This window comes from Nuphar pumila, chromosome 5 (genome assembly GCF_984573655.1).
Source record: "Nuphar pumila chromosome 5, dmNupPumi1.hap1.1, whole genome shotgun sequence".
NCBI classification, from domain to species: domain Eukaryota; kingdom Viridiplantae; phylum Streptophyta; class Magnoliopsida; order Nymphaeales; family Nymphaeaceae; genus Nuphar; species Nuphar pumila.
Window position 1 is genome coordinate 16,397,451 of NC_143253.1, and position 22,334 is coordinate 16,419,784.

Below are 22,334 nucleotides of genomic sequence, written 5' to 3' on the forward strand. Positions count from 1 at the left end.
ATGCAACCCAATTCGCAGCCCTGTATGTGGTCATTGAAAATACTAGTGAAATAAGAAACCAAGATGCTGATCACCTGTTTGGATCCGAACCCATGATCAATTCTCACTGGGATTATACCCGTGAAATGGTTTGTATATATGCCTTTGTGGGCTAGGCTAGGAATGGCAAGCGGTTTGGATCCAGCTTGGATCTATGCTGAACCGTTACAGATCGAGATTTCCATGAGTGGCCTGGTTCTGGATCTGGATCCGACTCGGACCACATGGTAGAGTTCCAGATCTGGATGTGATCCAACCAACTTTGACACTGGATCAACCCAAAAAATGCCAAATATACAAGTTTTCTTATAAAATATGCAAAAGGGGTCAGGTTGGAATGGGGTCTGACCCAGTTCCCACCTACATCCAACATCAGGCAAAATTACATGTTTAGAATCTGATCTCCGTTTTATAAAAATGAACCTGTTTTGTGTTTCATATCCACCTAATTTCCATTCAGTCAGGTCAGAATCGAATAAAGATTTGAACCATTTGCAACTGTAGCTAGGCCGGGTTCTAAGGCAGGTTCCTCTTCATAAAACCAAAAAAGAAAAAGGGAAAAAAAAGAATTGAATCGAGATTATATCCAACTCAAGCAACTGCAGTTTGAGCAATGACAATATCCAAGTAAGCCCAAACTAATCCATATCCAGCCTGTTTTCAGTCCCAGTACCTTCCAGTGGCCATCAATATGGCAGGCTTGAAACATACCGAGGGATTAATTAAGCTTGTTTAAGCTTTAGATTCAAGTAGCTCCACTGAACTTACAAAATGTTGACTTCACCTAGTTTGCAAAATTAAGATACAAGGAACCAACGGTGGTTCCGCTTGTCTGGTAGGAGCAACTGGTGCACGTCACCTTGTGTTGGGACGGTGCAAGTTCGAATCCCAATGGTATCGTTGTATAACTGATAAGGGTCTGCCTAACCCCAGCTTTCTCTGTCTGCAAAAAAAAATTGTGTTTGATGCATTCGCTTATCCAGAATTTTTTCTGGAAATTTGAGGTGCGTGAACACTCCCAAATAGTCAATAGGCATGTTTACATCACAAAAAATCAGAAAATTTTAATTTGTCACGAGTATAGACCCCAGAGAAAATTCTGATACCATGATTTGTGTTGGGTTATGGTGCATTCATTCATTCAGAAATTTGGAATATGCTAGGATATCATACATATTTGCTTATCTCAGTCTTTTTGGATAATTGAGGTGCATCAACACCCCCACAATAGGCAGGTTTACATTCCTCACCAAAGGAATCAAAAGCTTCGCAGCATAAGGACATGCTATTGAGGGACCCGTGTCATTGCAACACAGCACGGCAAGTCGGCATGAAACACATGTTATGGCACGTATCGATAAATTATATTATTTTTAATAATTTTTAAATATTTTTACTTATATTTAAGAAAATATAAAGTAGTTATGTATTATAATACCGTATGGTGGTACACACTCTTGTTTGTATGGATATACATAGTTTATTTACTATGTTACAAGGTTTTATCATGTCTAATACTTCATATAAGATTCTGTTTTGAGACGGTGAAATTCCTCCACTCACAATTCACCAAAACTAGAGCGGTCATGAAAATAGTAAATATAACATGTTAAAGATGATCCAAATGTTAGATTTTGCATTTGGAGCTTAGGTGTATGTAAATCAAGTGTGCACCACTGCAAGATATTGTACAAAGCACCTTTTATATTTTGAGTAAAAATATATTTTTGTATATATTAGATTATCAAAAGAATTAATAAAACAAAGTTTTTTATAAAAAATTTGTATCCTCAAATCCTAATTTTAAAAAACATTTGTCAACTATCGTCTTGTACTCATTCGTATCTGTGTCTTCATGACATGGCCTCAGGTTCATTCAGATTCGGACCCATAAAGGCATCACTTCCTCTAGGCTTTGCAGTTTGGAGGAAAGCCTATCAAACTCAGGGCCTTAAAAATTTGCAAAACCGCATGAGCCGAATGCTCGTATGTCACAGCTTAAGGTGCGTTTTCACACTAAGCCCTTCGATGTCTACCTCGCCAGATGCTCGAGCAACTACCTCTCCTTTCTTTCACCATTCACTGTTCTACAGGTAATCCAATGTAAAACCTGTTGGAGTTCTTTTAAACAAAATTGGAATGTGAAAGAAACAATACATACCAGTAGACGCCATGGATGATGTGACGTGCGGGTACTCAGCATTCTCCTTAGCCTATCGATGCTCATAATGAGCTCAAGTTGTCTAATCGATGGTGAGCAGAACCCTGAACTCAAATGAGAAATGAGGACACTTTGGTTGCTCTCATCAAGCAGTTATGCCTCAATTTATAGTGGAAGGAAAGTGAGGGGCTACATATATGGCATTCATGTATGTGAACCCTTCACATGCCATATTGAATGTGAACCCTTTTATATTCGCGTAACCCCTTTCCCACTAATGCCCCACTAATACCTTCATTAGTGTTAAACAGAGTCACACGTATGGTTGGACCCAATTTGACACGTCCCACAAAATCGAGGTTCATACCGTTATCTCGACTTAGTTTTTCATGTGGGTTCATATGTTATCTGGTATCACAAGAATGAATCATATGAGTCATAGAGATGAACACCTCTTTATAAAATATCATATTTTTGTGTACTACAATATAATTCATTTTTAGTGTTTTATCATGTTAAGATTAACTTTATGAATAGGTTGGTTTTTAACCCATTCTATTGGTCATTTAATATTGTTATTATGTTATTCTCTCTGACCAAATGAGAGATCCTTTATGCAAAATCAACAATACATAAAGTCATAGAGAATCAATTTAGTTTTACAATCGTGATCACATATAACCATAATGTATTGTCATATATGAGAAGGAATTAAACAAACACATCCCCTTTACATGTTGAAAATACAATTCCAATGCTAACCCATTAGTAAGAGGATTCACAGTCATTTCCTTCGTACCGATTATATCAATACATACCAAATGATTTTCAATCATTTTTTTAACAACAAAGTACTTTAACTCTATGTGTCGACACGAGGTTAAGCTCATGTTATTCGAGAAAGACATAGTTACTTCATTATTATAAAAGATTTTTAGTAGTCTCTCAATAGGCTCACTATCATAAGACCCATAATGAAGTTTCTTATCCAAATGACCTAAGATGAAGTCTCGTATAGAGCAATGAATTCTACTTTCATGGTATGAGCAGTAGTTGTAGATTATTTTTTGCTTCTCCATAAGACGACACCACCTGCTAATAAGAAGATCTATCCAGTAGTAGGCTTTCTACTATTGAGACATCCTCTCAAGTTCGCATCAGAGTATCTAATGACCTCTAAGTGGTCAATTTTTCTGTAGGTCAATATATAGTCTTTTGTTCCTTGTAAATAGTGTATGACCTTCTTTGCTGCCTTTCAGTGTACAATGCCTAGATTTGACTGATATCTACCAAGCATTCCTACAACAAATATGATATTAGGTCATGTGCAGGTCTGTGCAAACTGCAAACTCTCAACTGCTGAAGCATATGAGACAGTTGCCATCTGAGCATTTTCATTATCATCTCGAGGATAGTCCTTAATTGCTCAAATGATACTCGTATTGAAAAGGAAAAAACTAAAACTTTTTATTATTTACCTTTTCTGAGACAAGCATAATTGGGTCATTATTGTTCCACTTTGGTGAAAATGATAATACTCATAGTTATTTCGTCTCCTCAATTCACAAGGAATTGACTTTAATTTGTGAAACTAGCAGATCATGTAACAAGAGACAATTCAGCACTATACCTTTGGGTATGAACATGCTTTATGGGCTAGTATACACATCTACTATTATACCATATGTGAATTCATAATACAATGACCTACCTTTGGGTAGAATCATTGTTTTATAAAGTCATATACAACCATAATACTGAATCTTAACACGATCCTGAGAATCCTCAATCAACACAACTCAAAACATTTTGGTGATTACATGAGTTAGTTAATCAAGATCTTTTACCACAAACATATTTGTATTATGGAGCATGCCCATGCGCACATGATAATACATGTATATTTATGACAGAATATGCATTATATCATCAAAAATATAAGTTCATAATTTAACTTATATGCATAAATAAATTTTGATGAAAATACATGATAAATGTCATGAATTTAATCATAATTCATGCTTAAAACATTATGCATAACTTATAAAATATATGTATTAGACATGCATAAGTTATGCTTTCTTAATAATAAACACTTATAAAGCTTGAAAAAAAAATATGCTCTTTAGGGTAAAACTCGGGGTCCCTAAGCTGAAACCGATCTAAAAGTACTGAACAGATCAACCAAGGGCCTAAACCAGTTTGGAGCACTTTTAGATCGGTTCCAGCTTAAAGACCCTGGGTTTTACCCTAAAGAGTATGTTTTTGTTATTTTTCATACTTTATAAGTGTTTATTCTTAAGGAAGTATGACTTATGCATGTCTAATATATGTGCTTTATAAGTTATATATAATGTTTTAAGCATAAATTATGACTAAATTCATGACATTTATAATATATTTTTATCAAAATTTATTTATGTATATAAGTTGAAGCATGAACCTATTTTTTTATAATATACCGCATATTTCGTCATGAATATACATGCATTATCATGTATGCATGAGCATGCTTCATAATACGAATATGTTTGAGGTCAAAGATCTCGATCAACTAACTCATGCAATCAGCAAAGTGATCTAAGTTGTATTGATTGAGGATTCTCAAGATCGTGTTAAGATTCATTATTATGATTATGTGTGACTTTATGAAACAATGATTCTACCCAAAGGTAGGTCATTGTGTTCATAAAGTCATATACAATCATAATACGGAATCTTAACACGGCCTTGAAAATCTTTAATCAATACAACTCAGATCACTTTGGTGATTGCATGAATCAGTTGATCGAGATCTTTTACCGCAAACATATTTGTATTATAGAGCATGCCCATGTACACATGATCAAATTATGTTTGTATCGAAAATGGTAAATAACAAAGGGTCTCAGTTTTTACCTTCTCAACACGAGTCTCGTTTGAGCAACTAAGGATTGTCCTCAGGATGATAATGAAAAGGCTCATATGACAACTATCTCATATGCTTCAGCGGCTGGGAGTTTACAGTATGTGCAGACCTGCACACGACCTGATATCGCATTTGTTGTGGGAATGCTTGGTAGATATCAGTCAAATCCAGGTATTGTGCATTGGAAGGTAGCGAAGAAGGTCATGTGCTATTTGCAAAGAACGAAGAACTATATATTGACCTACAGAAAATTTGACCACTTAGAGGTCATTGGATATTCTGATGCGGACTTGGGAAGATGTCTCGAGAGTATATAGAAAGTCCACTACTGGATACATCTTCTTATTAGCAGGTGGTGGCGTTTCATGGAGAAGCGGAAAGTAGTCAACAACGTAGTCAACTATCATCGATGACGGATGACCATAGATGGCTGTAGATGTTGTCAGAGCCCTGTCGTCACTGTTGGTGGTGGAGGCTGATCGTGGACGACGACCGCCTAAGGTAGCAAAGCAACCAAGGTATCCTCATTTCTCATTTGCGTTCATGACGGCTTGGGCTCATCGTATGTGTCGATAGGCTGAGGAGAACGCCGAGCACCCGCACGTCGCTTCATCCATGGCGTCTACCGGTATGTATTGTTGCTTTCACATTCTGGTTTTGTTTTAAAGAACACCAACATTGAGTTATGGGTCCACCACGCTTTCGCTACACAGCATTGTTGGCATTCTTTAAAACAGAACCGGAACGTAAAAGTAACAATGCATACCGGTAGATGTCATGGATAAAGCGACATGCGAGTGCTCAGCGTTCTCCTCCGCCTATCGACGCTCAGAATGAGCCCAAGCCATCAAGTCGACGATGAGTAGGACCATGAACCCAAATGAAAAAATAAAGACACCTTGGTTGCTCTCTTCAAATAGTCATGCCTCAATTTATAGTGGGAGGTTACATATATGACATTCATGTATGTCAACCCTTCACATGCTGTATTTAATGTGAACCTTTTCACATTCACTTGACCTCTTTTCCACTAATTCTCACTAATGCCCCACTAATACCTCCATTAGTGTCAAACAAGGTCACATAATGTTGAACCCGATCCTAAATGTCCTACAAAACCATGTATTTACTTTCATCTTCTGTTTTTTTTTCAAGTACCCACATGGAAAAGCTTGTGTTTCCTCTTGATTTCGTCCCCTTTTGTTCATTGTTTGATGCATTTCTAGTGTATTTCGAGGCAATATGTGTGTTTCCGAAGTACCCACGTGGGAAAAGCTAACGAAAATGTTGTTTTGGTTTGATTTCTTAGGGTGTATTGCATTGGTTTGTGCATTTTGTAATGTCTTCTCTAATTTAAGGATTATGGACACATTACCATCTTGGTGATTTTGTCTCTGTTGCATATTTGAATGGTATTTGCAGCTTTATTTTGTTTATTGGATTTTGAATCAATGATTTTGCGGGCTGTGACTGGTGAATAGGTAGCGTTGGGTTCTTCATGTATTTTCCTTGGTGGCAGACATTGGCTGGGTTTGTTGTTTCAGTTCAGTTTATAGCCATGTCTGGTCGTTGAATTGGAATGTGTGTATGCAGTGAATTGTTCTTTTGCTAATGTGAACAGTTATTGAGGAAACATTTGACATTCACCGCTCGAGATGTTGATGTGTAGTGTAGCTTATCAATCTATGGAGTGTGAGAACTTGGATGATATATGTTCATGGTGGGTATCAATTATGTGTTGGATTCCCTGCAACTTTTGCTGCAGCCTGTGGTTTTATTATAGACAAGGTTTGCTTTCTGGGATCTGTATTCTCTGTTAAGAATCCATTTATATGATTCGAAGTACTCCAGTGCAAAAGTCAAGCAATCTTGACAGAACCATGAATCATGACTGGATATTTTTTATTCATCTCACAACTGAATTAGGCAACAGGGAGCATGAGATTGTCCATGTACCCAAGTCAAGACCTAGTTGATTGAGGTTTCTGCAAATCCACCACTAAATGTGACACAAATCTTAAGTGGAGTACTATAATGGTGGAGAACAATGCATAGATGATCTAAGGAGCATGGGCAGCATTGTTCCTCGTTATACCAATCTTGGCTTTTGGACAAGCTTCATCATCTTTTCTTTTGTGACCCAACTTTTAATACCTCTTTCCTCGACTTCTTTATGTTCTGCAACTTGTTGGAGCTCATAAGTGGTGAAACTAGTTAGTCATTTTTCCAAGGTGTAAAGCAATTTTGAATTGTCTGAACTATTTTGATCTTCTGACACAAAGTAATTGTTCTAGCTTTACCTTTCTAAGTTAAAATTCCAAACAGATTTTTCCTAGCTTGTGGCTCCTAAGATGATTCATGAAAGGGTGTCTTTGCAACCCTCCCACAAACCCCACTTCCATTCTTTCCCCCTCCTTTCCTTTCTTTGGTTGTATTGCGATAATCACCTTTTTTGGCCTTGGACACATTTTCTTCAAATGCTTTGTACATATGGAGTTGCCTTACATTTTCATGTTGGCTTGCAGGTTTTAAGTAACCTAGAAAATAGGATGCAAGTTCATAATAATGCAAATATACTATGTCAAGATGTGTTACACCATAAATCACTCGATTGGGAGACTGTCATGCGTGATGAACTATCTAAACCTATTCATCATGTTGATCTAGTCGTGACGGTTGGTGGTGATGGCACTCTTTTGCAAGCCAGTCACTTTATGGATGACTCAATACTAATTGTAGGGGTTAATTCAGATCCCACGCAGCCTAAGGGGGTATGTTATTAACCTCACAAATCATTCTTATAAAGCCCAGTATGTCTATGTAATTTGAGATGGAACTCTAGCCATTGTTAAGATGGCTAATTTATTCATTTCTCTTGTTTAAGTTAAAACAAAAATTATTTTTCTGAAAGGGGCCCAAACTATTGAGAAGTTATCCACTCTTGTAGGTTGAGAAGAGTGATGAGTTTGATGCTACAAGAAGCACTGGTTATTTATGTGCAGCAACTGCAGGGAGCTTTGAGCATGTATTGCTATAATTAGCTAATCAAATTTCTTTTCTGTGCAGTATTATCATGTATTCACATATGCTTGATATTTAATCTGAATCTTTTTCTTGAAAGGACTTTTATTATGAACCATGAATGGATTATGTCAGTGTTCTTGCTTTAAGTGTCACTTCTTTTATATATTATGTGCAAAATTTATGTAGAATCATAATTGCGTAAGGTCAAGAACTTTGGTCCCTGTGCACTTTTTCAAGTGCCATAGTTTGTGATCATGATATTGAACAATATAGAAAAGTTGACCAACATAAGGAAGTCTATTTTTTTTAGAGATTTAGAATATTTCAAAATGGAAGGTAGGAAACTGGGTTTTTACTCGAGGCACTTTTTCTTCATCTCTTTTGTGCATGGAGTGTTGGACATCAGGAGTTCTGATAAAAGCAATATCTTGAATAATCCATCACAGGTGAAAAAAAAAACGGCTAACAAAAAACAATGATACATGCATTCTATACAAAAACTGGAAATACAGAAAAATAGAAACATGTACTTTGTGTCCCTGTCATTGATTGATGATGGAGCTCGAGCGTCTGGAGTAGAGCAGAAGATCCTTCTCCTCTAGCTTTTGTCTGTCTTAGGTGAGTCACAACACTTAATGAGAAAATTAGAGTAAGGACCCAACCGTGTAGGTTAAAACCTTTTTGGAAAATGTATATCGCATACGTTGTCCTCAACCACGCAGGCATATTTGTATTCTCTTCCGTAATTGACTAACAGTTACAGATAAGCCCACGACTAAGTGGGACTTATCTCCACTTTAAATCAACGCACATTTAACATCCATAACGATTAGTTATAGAAAATGGATCTGGATCTAAACTAAAATCGGATGGATCCAATCCAAATCCAAATAACTAACAATCTCCCACTTGGACAAAAATGTGTTATTCTCAAATGATTTGAAATAACAAACTTGAATAGATTGGCCTTAATTCTATTCGGGTCCAATTTATATTGCTTCAACAAAATTTTATTCACATAGATAACTTTATGCAATATAAGTAAAAGAATCAACCTTTATAACAGCATGTGATCACATGTACAAAATTGTGTATCTGACTACAACGAAATGGAGAGCCCCGCCCTCTTTACATGTTCAGCATATAGTCCCGGGGTCAAACCCTTAGTAAGAGGATCTGCAACCATTTCTTTGGTATCAATGTTATCAATACACACATGTTGATTCTCAATCTTTTCCTTGACAACAAAGTACTTCAATTCCATATGCTTGCATGATATATTTCTAATGTTGTTGTTTGAAAAGGATACAGCAGTTTCATTGTTACAATATACCTTAAGTGGTCTCCCAATGGATTCAACCACTTTGAGTCTAGATATGAAGTTCCGCAACCAGATAGCCTGTGACATCGTCTCAAATAGTGCAATGAATTCAAACTCCATAGTGTGTGCAGTAGTAGTAAACTGCTTCCCACTCCTCCAAGAAATGACACCACCAGCAAGAAGGAAGATGTATCTTGTTGTAGATTGTCTACTATCAGGACATCCTCCTAGATCAGCATCTGAATAGCCAATCACTTCAAGGTGCTTCAATCTCCTGTAGGTCAACATATAATCTTTTGTGTCTTGCAAAATCCGCATGACCTTCTTTGCAGTTGTCCAATGGGCATGTCCTGGATTCGACTGAAATCTGCCAAGAACCCCAACTGCATAGGATATGTAAGGTCGGGTGCAGGTCTGCACATATTATAAGCTACCAACAACTGAAGCATATGGTATTTGGTTCATGAGTGCCTTGCCTTCTTCAGTTTGAGGACAATCTTTGAGGCTCATTTTATCTCCTTTAAGTATGGGTGTCGTAGTAGAAGAATAATTCTTCATCCCATACTTTCTGAGAATTTTATTTATATAGGTTCTTTGAGAGAGACCTAAGACACATTTTGCTTTGTCTCGACGGATCTTTATGCCGAGAACAAAAGCAACCTCTCCCATGTCTTTCATCTTAAAATGAAGGGAAAGAAACTCCTTGGTTTCTATGAGCATGACCTCATCGTTTGTTGCAAGTAATATACCATCTACATATAATACCATGATTATGAACTTACTCTCACTTGTCTTAAAGAACACACATCGGTTAATGATGTTTTCTGTAAATCCAAAAGTCAGAATAACTTTGGTAAATTTAATGTACCATTGGCGGGAGGCCTGTTTAAGTTCATATAATGACTTATATAACTTGCAAACCAAACGTTCAGACTCACCTTTAGAGAAACCTTGAGGTTGATCCATGTAAACATCCTTATCAAGTTCACCATTTAGAAAAGTTGTTTTTACATCCATTTGGTGTAGCTCTAAATCTAAATGAGCTACAAGGGCAAGTATAATTCGTATTGATTCTTTAGTTGAGACAGGCGAATATGTCTCACTATAGTCAATGCCCTCCAATTGGGTAAAACCTTTTGCAACAAGCCTTGCTTTATACTTATCAACATTACCTTTGGAGTTTCTTTTGGTCTTAAAGACCCATTTACACCCAACGAGTTTGACTCTCCTAGGTAATGTAACAAGGTCCGACACTTCATTTTGAATCTAATTGCACATTACGGTTTATGTGTTTGCCAATGCCATCACTGTTATCCGGGAGGGTTAGGTTTCACCCAATAACGAGCCCCTCACCATTTCCGGCAAAAAACTCCCTTAAACAGAGATTTAGCCAACGACCGGTGAGAAAAGGTGATCTGATCCCGATGAGAGGTCGAAAAAGGGAAAATGACCTGACACAGGTCGTGTCGGTCATAGGAACTCATCCAGACCCGACACGGGTCGTGTCGGTCACAGGGACTCGCCCAGACCTGACACGTGTCTGGATCCAAGATTTTGGACCATAACCTTAACTCGATTCGATTTACAATTGGATCTGAAACGGGTCATCCGATACAGTTTCCATAACCTTGACCCGATTTGGTTTATAACTGGATCCGAAACGGGTCATCAAAACCAGAATGAACTGTATTGGACTGGTTTAGTTTATTAGAACAAAAAAACCGATTTTGTTTTAAAACAGAATCGATTTTCTGGGTTTTCACGTTGCTTTTGTTTATCAAAGCAACAGAAACAACGTGATATACACATGGACCAAGTTTCAAAAAATCTGAGACTTGTCTTTGCCCCCATCTCTGTTTTACCTTATACAAAGATGGGTGAACCAGCCCAGAGGACCAACACAGAACCTAATGGCTCTAATACCAATTGTTGGACATCAGGAATTCTGATAAAAGCAATATTTTGGATAATCCATCACAGGTGAAAAAAAAATCGGCTAACAAAAAACAAGGATACATGCATTCTGTACAAAAACTGGAAATACAGAGAAATAGACACATGTACCTTGTGTCCCTGCCATTGATTGATGATGGAGCTCGGGCGTCTGGAGTAGTGCAGAAGAGTCTTCTCCTCTAGCTTTTCCCTGTCTTAGGTGAGTCACAATACTTAATGAGAAAATTAGAGTAGGGACCCAACCGTGTAGGTTAAAACCTTTTTGGAAAATGTATATCGCACACGTTGTCCTCAACCACGAGGCATACTTGTATTCTCTTCCGTAATTGACTAACAGTTACAGATAAGCCCACGACTAAATGAAACTTATCTCTACTTCAAATCAATGCACATTTGACGTCCATAACGGTTAGTTATGGAAAATGGATTTGGAAAACTAAAACTGAATGGATCCAATCCGAATCCAAATAACTAACATGGAGTTGATAGTACAGTATATGGCACTTCAACTTCTTCATCTTTTGGGACTTTAGAACACAGAAGGATTTTTAGACCAAAGGATTTTTAGACCAACTGGGACTGTAAAGTTTTGTACAAGAAAAGGAACTTTAGAGGAGAAGAAACAATAATTTTGTGATAGGATATTTTTCTTGTGTCAATTAGCAACAAAACCCCTCATGCATCTGGGTAATTATGAACTGACCACCTTCAGGGAACCCTAACTACATGATACAAATGTGCTCTGTGCACCTTTTCACATTTCCCTTGAAACTCAGGATGCTTTATTTGAGTTCGTTAAAGAGTATCTGCAACATGGACTAAACCAACTTATTCAACTTTCAATTTATAGAAAAATAGAATGAACTATTAATATACCCTATGTAGTTTGCATGACCTTATAAGTACAACCATAAATTTCTTGGGAAGTGTTGCAAATTCTCAGAACATAATACTTGATGAGGACATAGTACTGCTGCAATAGACTGTGATCCTGGTTTTGAAATGGCTATCATTTGTCATTTATCAGGCAGTTAAATTCAATCATGACTGGTATTGATTTGATGACTTATCTTTACCATTTCTACTAGATCATAACCAAAGTTATTGTTGAAAAGCCAACACATACAATATTCATGATTACTGTAAAAGGCGCCATAGTCAACCATGTTGCTTGTTGGTCCTTAAATCAGTGGCCAGCAAGCTGTGGATACGAGGATATGGCCATTTGTATGAAGTTTTCAATATGACTAGTAGTATACAAAGGGACACGATATGGGGACCAAAATGGAGATTCTGTGTGACACGGCCTGCAAGTTGATGCATATGTAGATCAATGGCCAACAAGTTTACACTGTAAACAAATGTTAATCTTCTATATATTATAAAAGGAAAAACCATAGAAAATTGTGTAATTAGCAAAAAGAGTGCATTTTTAAACTGTCCAACATCCCCTCCCCCCAACTTGCCAAAAAAAAAAGATGGCCTGCCTGCCATAATCAGGAAACCCACTAGCTCTTAAGCAATGTAAAGTGATCCACCTAGAAAAAACCCTCCTTTGAGGCAAGAAAAGGAAATGTCAATTGGATGAGGTCTTTGTGAAAATGAACTGGAACTCCAGGGGAAAGGTACCTATGGTGGCTTGTAAGGAGTCATCTGATTGGGATGATTCAAAAGATTACGTGTAGGCAGAGAGAGAGAGAGAGAGAGAGAAGCTGAAATGCTGATTATATAGCCCTTGATGATAAAGATGGTAGTAGACTATGTTGACGAATGATGGTTGGTGCATGATGGTGATGGCATATATTCACTGTAGCGGGATTGCATGCTGAAAAGTGCATGATGATGATAATGAGAGAAATCATGATGTGTGATGAGGTTGATAAGGTGTGGATATCACATAGCATGCAAAAACATGTGAGCGAGTGTTTTTTTTTTCATTTCAAAAGGTGCATGTACTTTTTGTGACCTATGGTTTTATCAAAATCCCAAAGATTTAGGTTCTTTTCACTCAAAAAAATGATCGTAAACATTCACCATCTATGTATCTTGAAATTATACATATATGCATCACCAATGAGAGTAGTGCTCTCCCTCTCTCTCTCAATAACTTCTGTTAAACTTGTGGTTATGCATAATATTTTTTTCTACTATTCTTTGATGGCTCGTGCTCCTAGCTATGTGAAAATGTTTACTGGGAGTTCATTCTCATGAGCACTTGAAATCTCCTCCAGGTCTTGACAGATATTCTTGAGGGTACCTGGAGACCATCTGAACTATCACGAATTTTAATCACTGTCAATAATCAACCACTGCCAACACATGCCCTGAATGATATTCTTATAGCACGTCCTTGTCCAGCAGCAGTATCTAGGTTCTCGTTCAGGTTATCTTGGTTGAGTGCTGGATATTGGGGGACTATGTCACCTGGGTACGGTTGCGGGTACTGAGGGTATGACACGGCAATTCAAAAAAAATATGGGTATGGGGACACAGCTAAATATATACTGAAAAATATATATTCTATATATAATACATAATATAGGACACGGCAAATGCCGTGTCCAAGTACCAGTACCCATGTCGACACCCAAGGTGTTGTGTCGCAGTAACATAGTTGGGGGAACATTATGTACTTTTAGTTTTAGCTATCAAAATTCATTTTTATTTGCTTTCAGAATAAAAGATTCTGGAACATGCTCCACTCTCGTAAATACCCGATCAAGTGGGCTTAGAGTCTGCACTGTTGCTGGTTCAACAGCTGCCATGCTATGGGTAGGGGGTTTTCCAATGCCAGTTTCAAGTAAAGATCTCCAGTATATGGTAAGAGAGCCCATTTTACCTACTGCAACTGCTCATCTGATGTATGGGCTAAATGAATCCATGCATATCTTCTGGATTTGCAACGGCTTCATATATATTGATGGTTCTCATGTGTTTCACCAAGTCGAACAAGGGGATGCCATTGAAATATCTGCAAGGTCCCCCATCTTAAAAGTATTTTTGCCGTCGCATCTGTTATGATCCTTGTATATAAAGTATGTGAACTTTTTTATTCCTTGTAAGTTCAAGTCATGTTTTGCTAGCTTTCTTTTATTCTAGCAGGTGAAAAATCACGCAATTTGATTTCAGGCTTTTTATTGATTCTGTATCAAATGTTTTTGGTTATGATCTCATCCTTAACTTCACATTCTATGAGGAAAGTATTAACATGTGCACCAATTGTGTCTGGTGCATGGGTACCTCCATCTAATAATACATGCTGCCATGTTAGTAGCATGAAACCCTTGAACAAAACTTGAGAGAAATGTTGGAAAGCTCATTTAAGGTAGTGCAAATTACTTTCATACCCTTTAAGCATTAGCCGTTAGAGATATGCATTGCTCTTTATATTGACAGAAGGAGAACGTATAAGCATAAATTACTTTTGCATTTCTAAAATTAAGCTTAAAATACATAAATATCGCATATCCCACTAATGCCCAGCATCTTTTTTTGTGTAATTACCAAAACACTACTGCAAGAAAATCATCAAAATGCCCCTAAACGTGCAGCCTCATCGCTCAACATCCATGTCTTGTGGGAACTCTCGGGAAGCACAAGCTTGGCTCATTTACTAAATTCAGAAAGTCCAACAATTATTTTAGCAAGCAGAGCCAATGATTCTTCTCATGAAATCAGATCATGATCACCTTAAAAGGTGTTATGACTATACTTCTTACAGTTAATCTTTCAAATAGTGACAATGATTACAGTTTTGGTTGCCAGGAACTGCAGCTTTAGAAAATGTCCCCAGGTGGGTTCCAAAAATTCCTTACACTTAGTTCAGACTTTGAACAAGTGAAAGTGGTAGTTCTTATGTTCGTGTAGGCATTATCACGAAGAAATTAGAGAAACGAGTTAGCAAATATGTGAGGTCATCCTTGCAGGGTGCTGTGAACATGGTGCCTCAAATCTGCAAGAAATGGATGTCCTCGTGTGCTACTTTTTGAAATTGTCTCAAAGTCGTGTATCGTCTGCAAGTTACATACGCATACGTGTCCAAATCTGTGACATAGATGGGCAGGCGGGTGCAGGCTGAAAATGCTCTTGGTGGAGACTAGCAATTGTAGAAATAGTGTTGTTGTGCACGCCTGTTAGAAAGGCCATTGATTAAGCCTAATAGTTGACATTGGCCAGTCATCTACTGAGCTGCTGGCCTTTGAGGCATGTTCTAGTGATCGGGTACAATGTATTTGAGCCTAGGGCAGAACGTGTTGGATTCAGGCTGGATCCTGTCAGATCTGAATCCGAATCTGAAATGCAAAGAGTAGATTCGGATCTGAATCAGATTTGAGGATGTAAGATTGAATCCGAATCTGAAATACATGTGGTAATACTGGATCGGGGGGGGGGGGAAATATAGAACAAAATAAGCTATTTGCATGTAAAACATGCATTCGGGTCAGATTTGATTCAGATCAACTCCAGATCCAACTTAAAATGCTGATCCAAATCTAAAACTGATCCGATTGAACAGATCTGAATCCATGTTCGAGTTTTACTTAAAAGATCTACATCCGAACCCACTGGTTGGGGCCTTCAGTCGCCCCTTCTTTCCCTCTTACCCTATCCTGACGGTGGGTAACAGCCAGGCGGGAGGGGCTCCACCACTCATCGGATGACGATCGGCGGTGGGAGCTCCACTCGCCGCAGGCATGTGCCCCTCCGCCAGCGATGGGGGAGGGGGGGCGGGGTCAAAGAGTTCCCCATGCGGGTGGGGAACTCCACACATCGTTCCCCAAAGAGCTCACCCGATGTTTCAGTTGGGGGAACTGATTCGACCCCAAAACCTGATTCTAGGGGCATGTTCGGCAGCTCCAGCTCCTAGGGTGTCCTGTGATCTCAGTTCTCGTGCTTTTTAGAAAGTGATTCTAAAAAGCAAGTACAAATCACATAGGCCCACCTCTGATTTGAGATCTCATGTTGAGTTGCTCCTTAGAAATTAGAATCTCTCTCTCATGCCCGTGAGAAAGTGATTATAAATGGTGCAACTGAATAAGTTTTAGGTGTTTTGGGCTCGAGTCTGGCCCAAAATCCACTGGTTTCGGGTCCTAGGCCACTTGTTCTCAGCTTAGTGGACCTTGCTCAATATCTAGGTCCATCGGATTGGACCATACCACCTGTTTTTTTTTCAAATATGAGTAACCTAACCCAAACCGAACATTATCGGACTCGGATGAGCTTCAGTTCTAATTCAGATTGGGTCAAGACCAGACCCAACATAATTTTAGATATGGATCACTAGAACATGCCAAACTTTTTACCATCAAAGCTCGATCAAATATTCGACCTATACCAATCCGGGTTCGACAATTCAATATCCTCTTGATCCGGTCATGATCCAATCAGATTTTTATCAGGGCTGATATCTAGACCGCCCAAACCTAAGTCCGATCTATGAACCGAACTTCATCTAAACTCAAAATCAGCCTGCCCAACATAAAACCTACCTACAACCACCCATGTATCTTAATTATCCCCGACCTAGTCCTATCCAATACAACCCAAACCCCATTATTGAACCTTATAGAACATGAATCCACTTTGATGCCCAAATCCACAACCCGCTCCAACAGGCACTCAATTTGAGCAGCACAACTAGATTAGGGGCCACCTGAGGCACCTCTTGTTCGTTCACCAAGGAGTCCACCTAGGCACATAGTTTGAGATGATCCAATAGATCTGTTTTTAGATCCAAATTATGATGCAAGTTTTTGCGTGAGTATCCACCATGACCAATTGGGTCTCATCAGGAGCACCAGACGCAAAGTGTAGAGACCTATGGTGTCAAGAGTAGGATGAAAAAAACATTATTTTTTATGATGCAACCCTTTTGTGCGAGCTCATGTTTGGAGTTGTAGATGTCATTACCCATGATTCAACGAAGATGAATCCTTTTAAACCAGGGGACAATGATGCAGTCATGGATCCAGAGCCGGATCCAACTTAATGAAAGACAAGAAAAAGAAGAGGAACAAAGGGTGATTGGATCTAATGGAACCATCAAGAGGAGATCCAATGGGATCAGTAGTTGCAATTTAAATTTGAATTCTTTTAGTTCGTTTGCCTATTCAAGATCGAATGTGGGTAGGGTTTCTGTTTTTGCTATAAATAATTGTTATGATGTTCACGTGAAGGGTGAGTTATTAATTTTTATTATTTTCGTTGAATTTATGCAATTTCTTTCGATATTTCCTGCTTTTTCTTGATTTTCATGGGTAATGTAAGGTTGTTGTTTTTTGCGAATCATGGGTTTGATTTGCATCATACATTCAGGCCACTGACCTGAATTATTATTTTTAACAGTTGATGGTGTGCAAGAATTCCCGTCTTATTCTATTGCTACCTTTTGAGGTTGTGGGATTATCGTGTCAATTTACTTCAGTAGAGTAACATCAGAAAATTTACAGAGAAACAGAACAAGTATATCCAAAGTAATCATTTGACAACCATAACAATGTTGAGGAAAGAAAGACGATTTGGAACGAAGCAGTCAGTCCGCTTGCATCCCTTACAACCTGAGAAGATAAGATAGTTACATATCCTTGCATCAGTATATGGCCAAGTTTTCTCTGTCAACCTAGTCTGAACCAGTGTGGCCAGATTGGACAGTGGAACCCAGCCACCCATGTGCCTGAGTTTGTGGATATGAACCAGACTAAGGTAACAATTTGAAAATGACCTATGGTTATTCAGCGTCAATAGAGAAGGTCCATGGGAGCTGAAAATTAATTAGGGTGTATGGATTGTTTCTTATGAAAGAATGATAATGAAATTGGATTCCAGTTCCGCCCAATTCTGTGAATCCACACACCCTTTGGTGGTGTTTGGATGCAACCACTTATCCAGATGAATCGGGAGAATGTGGGATCTGTTATAGATGATAATGTGATTTACCAGCTTAACCCGTTTATCTGGGTAAGTGGTTGCAGCCAAACATCCCCTTAGGCACATTTCTCATCATTTTTTTTTTTGTGAAAAAGCATCACAATCGAGTCCAACACACCTGGCCATAGAACAATTGGGCTTAAAAGGGCCTGACCCAAACCAACCCCAATAAGACCCAGGTCGAGCCCAAGTGCTGGTGAACAAGGGTTGGGGTCAGTCTGACTCGCGTCAATCTATAATCAGGCTAATTTTTTTTTATAATTGGAAGAAACCACACTCGGCATGAAGACCTGGTTGCGCTGGCTCAGCTTGCCATACCTACTGTCATCGTGCCGGTGTCATAAAACTCCAAGACTAGGACCCCTGTCCCTGGGGCCTATGCTGGGTGTCGCCTTGTGCAGATGGCAACGCCCATAGGAATCAAACCTTGACTGCCCGTCTAGCAGCCGAGGCCCCACCCCTGTCCCTGGGGCCTATGCTGGGTGTCGCCTTGGGGTTATAACCAGGCTAATTGCCCAGCCGAGTGTGTCCGACTTTACCAGGTTGAAAAATCTTTTGTTGGTAAGGCAGATGAGCCAAGCCAATTTCTCAAGTCCTTCCTGACCCAAACCAACACGTCATGTGGCTGGGTCGTCAATCATACGCAAGAAGCAGGAAAGGGATTTACGTGAATATGTGAGGCCGATTGTTCCGTGAGAGCTGAGGCCGCTTCATGGGAGAGAAGATCAGATTGCGCAAGGTTGCAGAAGGATTGGGAACACCGGACGTGAAGAGAGGGCGGGAAGGTCTCCTATGCATATCATCGTGGGCTAGTGGTGGCTTTGCAGGAGATCCACCAGAGACTTCAAAAGGGCCAGAATTCGATCTCTTCTGCTTTGAGGACGGCCATACTTCTTCTCTTTCCCCTGGAGTTTCAGGAGTTACAACCGAACCATCTGCGATAAATAAATCAACTGACTTTTTGCAAGCAGTCGAAATCATACAAAGTATTTTGTAGAGTTTTAAATGCAAAAATTTCAGCTTTACATACGTATGCATATGACAGTAACTCTCGAGTGTTCATTTGTGTTTGCCATACTTGAAAGTAGAAAAAGACTGGATTTTGGTAAGAAGGCATAATAGCTGGAGTAAATTTTTAGTGGTAAGAGATAAAAACAGATGCAGCAAATACATGGGGCAGCCTAGTCATAATTGATTAAATATCTGCTCCCAGCACTTTTCTGAATTGAATAAGCTCTTAACATAATGGTCATGATGGTCCAGGCCCACCATAAAGAGCAAGAACTAGAAGGGAAAGGCCTTTGGGTCTTTCAAACCTCTCCGTAAGCATACTATGGGGATTGCCATGACCAAAAAGTGAACAGAATGACAAAAAGTATCGAGTCCCAATTGGACTGCTGGCCAATCGGCGGTTGTAGGCTGCCTAACAGCTTGAGGGTGTGCTCGATAATTGAGTATTTCATTCGTATTAGACCAAAAAACTGTTAAATTGTTGTCAAATGCATAGATGTGGACTTGACAATTCGATTACCTTGCCTAAGGGGATCTCTGTTGTCCATCATGGGAGCTGGGTAGGCTGGGCTGGAGAAAAAGTCAGGTTCAGGTCTTCGAAAGAAACCCGATGGCTGGATCGCTGACTTTTTCATGGATTCGTACTCATTTCTAAGATGATCATACATCTCATCCAGTTTTCTCTTCTGCCTGCTCTTCCACACAATCGGGTGGCATCAGTACTCATCAACAAGCAAGCCGGAAGAAAGTTTATTCAGTATGAGCTATTTGGCATTTTCTATGGCTATGCTATTTTATGCTGACTAAGAACTAAGTTCAATTTTAACGATTTGCTGAAGTAACCATCAAGGAAAACTAAGGCAGAGAGGAGAAAAGAAATAACCTCGACTTCTCAGCGAACTTCTCTTGAAGCTCTTGTTTGTCCTTCGATAGGCTTTCAATCTCTTGCTCCATCATTTGGCATCTCTTAGCCATCTTCTGGTATGCCGCATGAACCTGCTCCATCTTCTCCGTGAACTTCTCCTGCATGGCCTCACATTTCTGACGGCATTGCCCTATAATTTTATTCATCTTATATTGCATCTCTAGCTCTCTTTGTCCGATGTAAAACATAACGCTTCTGTAAGCACTCTTCATCACTGTATGTTATAAGGATCCAGCAAACGCTTGGATATTTCATTGCAAATATACAAAGGAAATTATGAGGACCTAACATCTCCGCATTCAACGGATGATACTTAAGAGCAACCCCCACCCCCACCCCCACCCCCCCCTCTTGCCCCTTAATTCTGTGTCGTGCCTGGCCTAAACAGGTCTAATGTGCAGCCCAGGCCTGGGCTGCACCTGAACCTCTCTATAGTGTCCCCCGTAGAAGGAGATCAGAGTTGCACCATATAGCAATATCTAAGCATGCTTACTATAGGCAAATAGTAAAAGGATACGTATTTGTGGAGATATTCCAGCCATGACCATCTGCATCAAAATGTAGCAGACATATGAGACATACAAGCCGGACAGAGAGAATACACAAGGGACAAAGGAATGTGCTTACATTTATCCATTCGTCATTTGGATTAAGATCCACGGGTTTCATAAGGCTGGAGATTTCAAGAGACATATTAGACAAGGAAATGCTTAAAGGTTTAGTTATGTACTTGAAGAACTATGACAAAATCCTGCCATAAGAGAGTCCACAGCTTTTTTGAATTTATAACCAGAAGAAACCGCCCTGGGCACAAAGACCTGGTCACGCTGGCTCAGCCTGCCATACCTACGGTCGTCATGCCGACTGCGTAAAACTCCAAGGCTAGGACCCCTTCCTCCTAGGGCCTATGCTAAGTTGGCTTGCGCAGAGGGGTCACGCCCATGAGAATCAAACCTTGACTGCCCGTCTAGCAGCCAAGGCCCCACCCCACTACTCCAAACCCACTTGAGGCATAAGAGAGTCAGTTGCTTTGAATTATCTCTATTGCAACAATTTCCATCTACAAAGTCTGTTTGAGACACACAAACCTTTTGGACAGCACTTGGTCACAAATTGGGCACGCACCATCGTTGCTAAGAATTTTGCTGGCGTCCTCGGTACCTGTTAGGTGTTTGTCAAAGAAACCTACTGAGAGTTGCTGGCTCAATAGACTCAGGGACGAACGAGAGCCCATTTTTTTATTTGGACAACTTTTTGACTTGGTGAACATTTTCTGCAAGAGTAAGCCGTGAGGAGTACCAAAACAAGGATAAAGATATATGTGGGATGTGGATACATAAAAGGTGGCCGCAGGTAGTCGATATAGCTCGCCCTTCCAATTCTCGCCAGCAAGCATTGCACTTCATTTCAGCTTCAGATGCCACTCGTTGCTTCCATCAATATCAACTATCATGAAAACCCACTAAAGCTATTTAAAATCTTCGCTATGAAACTTAAATTGGGAAAATACAGAGACATCCCTTTTTTTATGACGAGGAACCTTCCTAGGAACAAAGATCACTTAATGGGCCTCCCCTTCGATCTGAGAGGGATGGGGTTCCACCACTTTCCCAAGAACCACCCTAACCACTTGGGCAATCCAGGACATTCCTAACTTACTCGGGCCACACAAATCACAGAAAATTGCTGTGTAGCGATTTTCAATGTTTTGTGTTTTACACCGAAAATCGCAGCACACAGTAGCGATTTTCTGTGTTTCGTGTGGCCCGAGTACTTTTGTAAAGTACTCAAGCCCGATCACTTAACCACGCCTCGAAAAGTAAGTTATAATCACAAATTAAGGATTCCTTTTTTTTACGTGAACCAGATAATATCAGAAAATTTCTTATTCTACTTATACTGGAGCTTATTTCGGACTATCTATCATACATATATGGCACGCCTTGATCACGCCCAACGTCTCCGTGCACGTCAGCCAGCTGAAGAACTGTTCGTCCAAATCTACAGAATCAGAGGCCATTTCTGTTATTTCACCAATTTAAACATGCAAAATAATAACATCTTC

General features: G+C 39.3%; 2 protein-coding genes across 2 annotated transcripts; one reads left to right on the top strand and one right to left on the bottom strand.

Moving 5' to 3' along the window:
- The first annotated feature begins 5,534 nt into the window (after positions 1–5,534).
- Positions 5,535–14,427, top strand: LOC149836938 (putative NADH kinase). The gene is made up of 7 exons (XM_090007936.1): positions 5,535–5,609; positions 5,685–5,736; positions 6,874–6,896; positions 7,634–7,879; positions 8,056–8,133; positions 13,638–13,789; positions 14,082–14,427. The coding sequence occupies exons 1-7, from the start codon at positions 5,535–5,537 to the stop codon at positions 14,425–14,427; spliced, it is 972 nt and encodes a 323-aa protein (XP_089864062.1).
- A 4,569-nt stretch (positions 14,428–18,996) lies between these two features.
- Positions 18,997–21,675, bottom strand: HEI10 (RING/U-box superfamily protein). Its single transcript, XM_090007184.1, has 7 exons — positions 21,606–21,675; positions 21,358–21,430; positions 20,897–20,942; positions 20,787–20,817; positions 20,228–20,483; positions 19,865–20,034; positions 18,997–19,268 (listed from the first exon to the last, which is right to left on the bottom strand). Exons 1-7 carry the CDS (start codon positions 21,673–21,675, stop codon positions 18,997–18,999), a joined length of 918 nt encoding a protein of 305 aa, XP_089863310.1.
- Between the last annotated feature and the right edge of the window lie 659 nt (positions 21,676–22,334).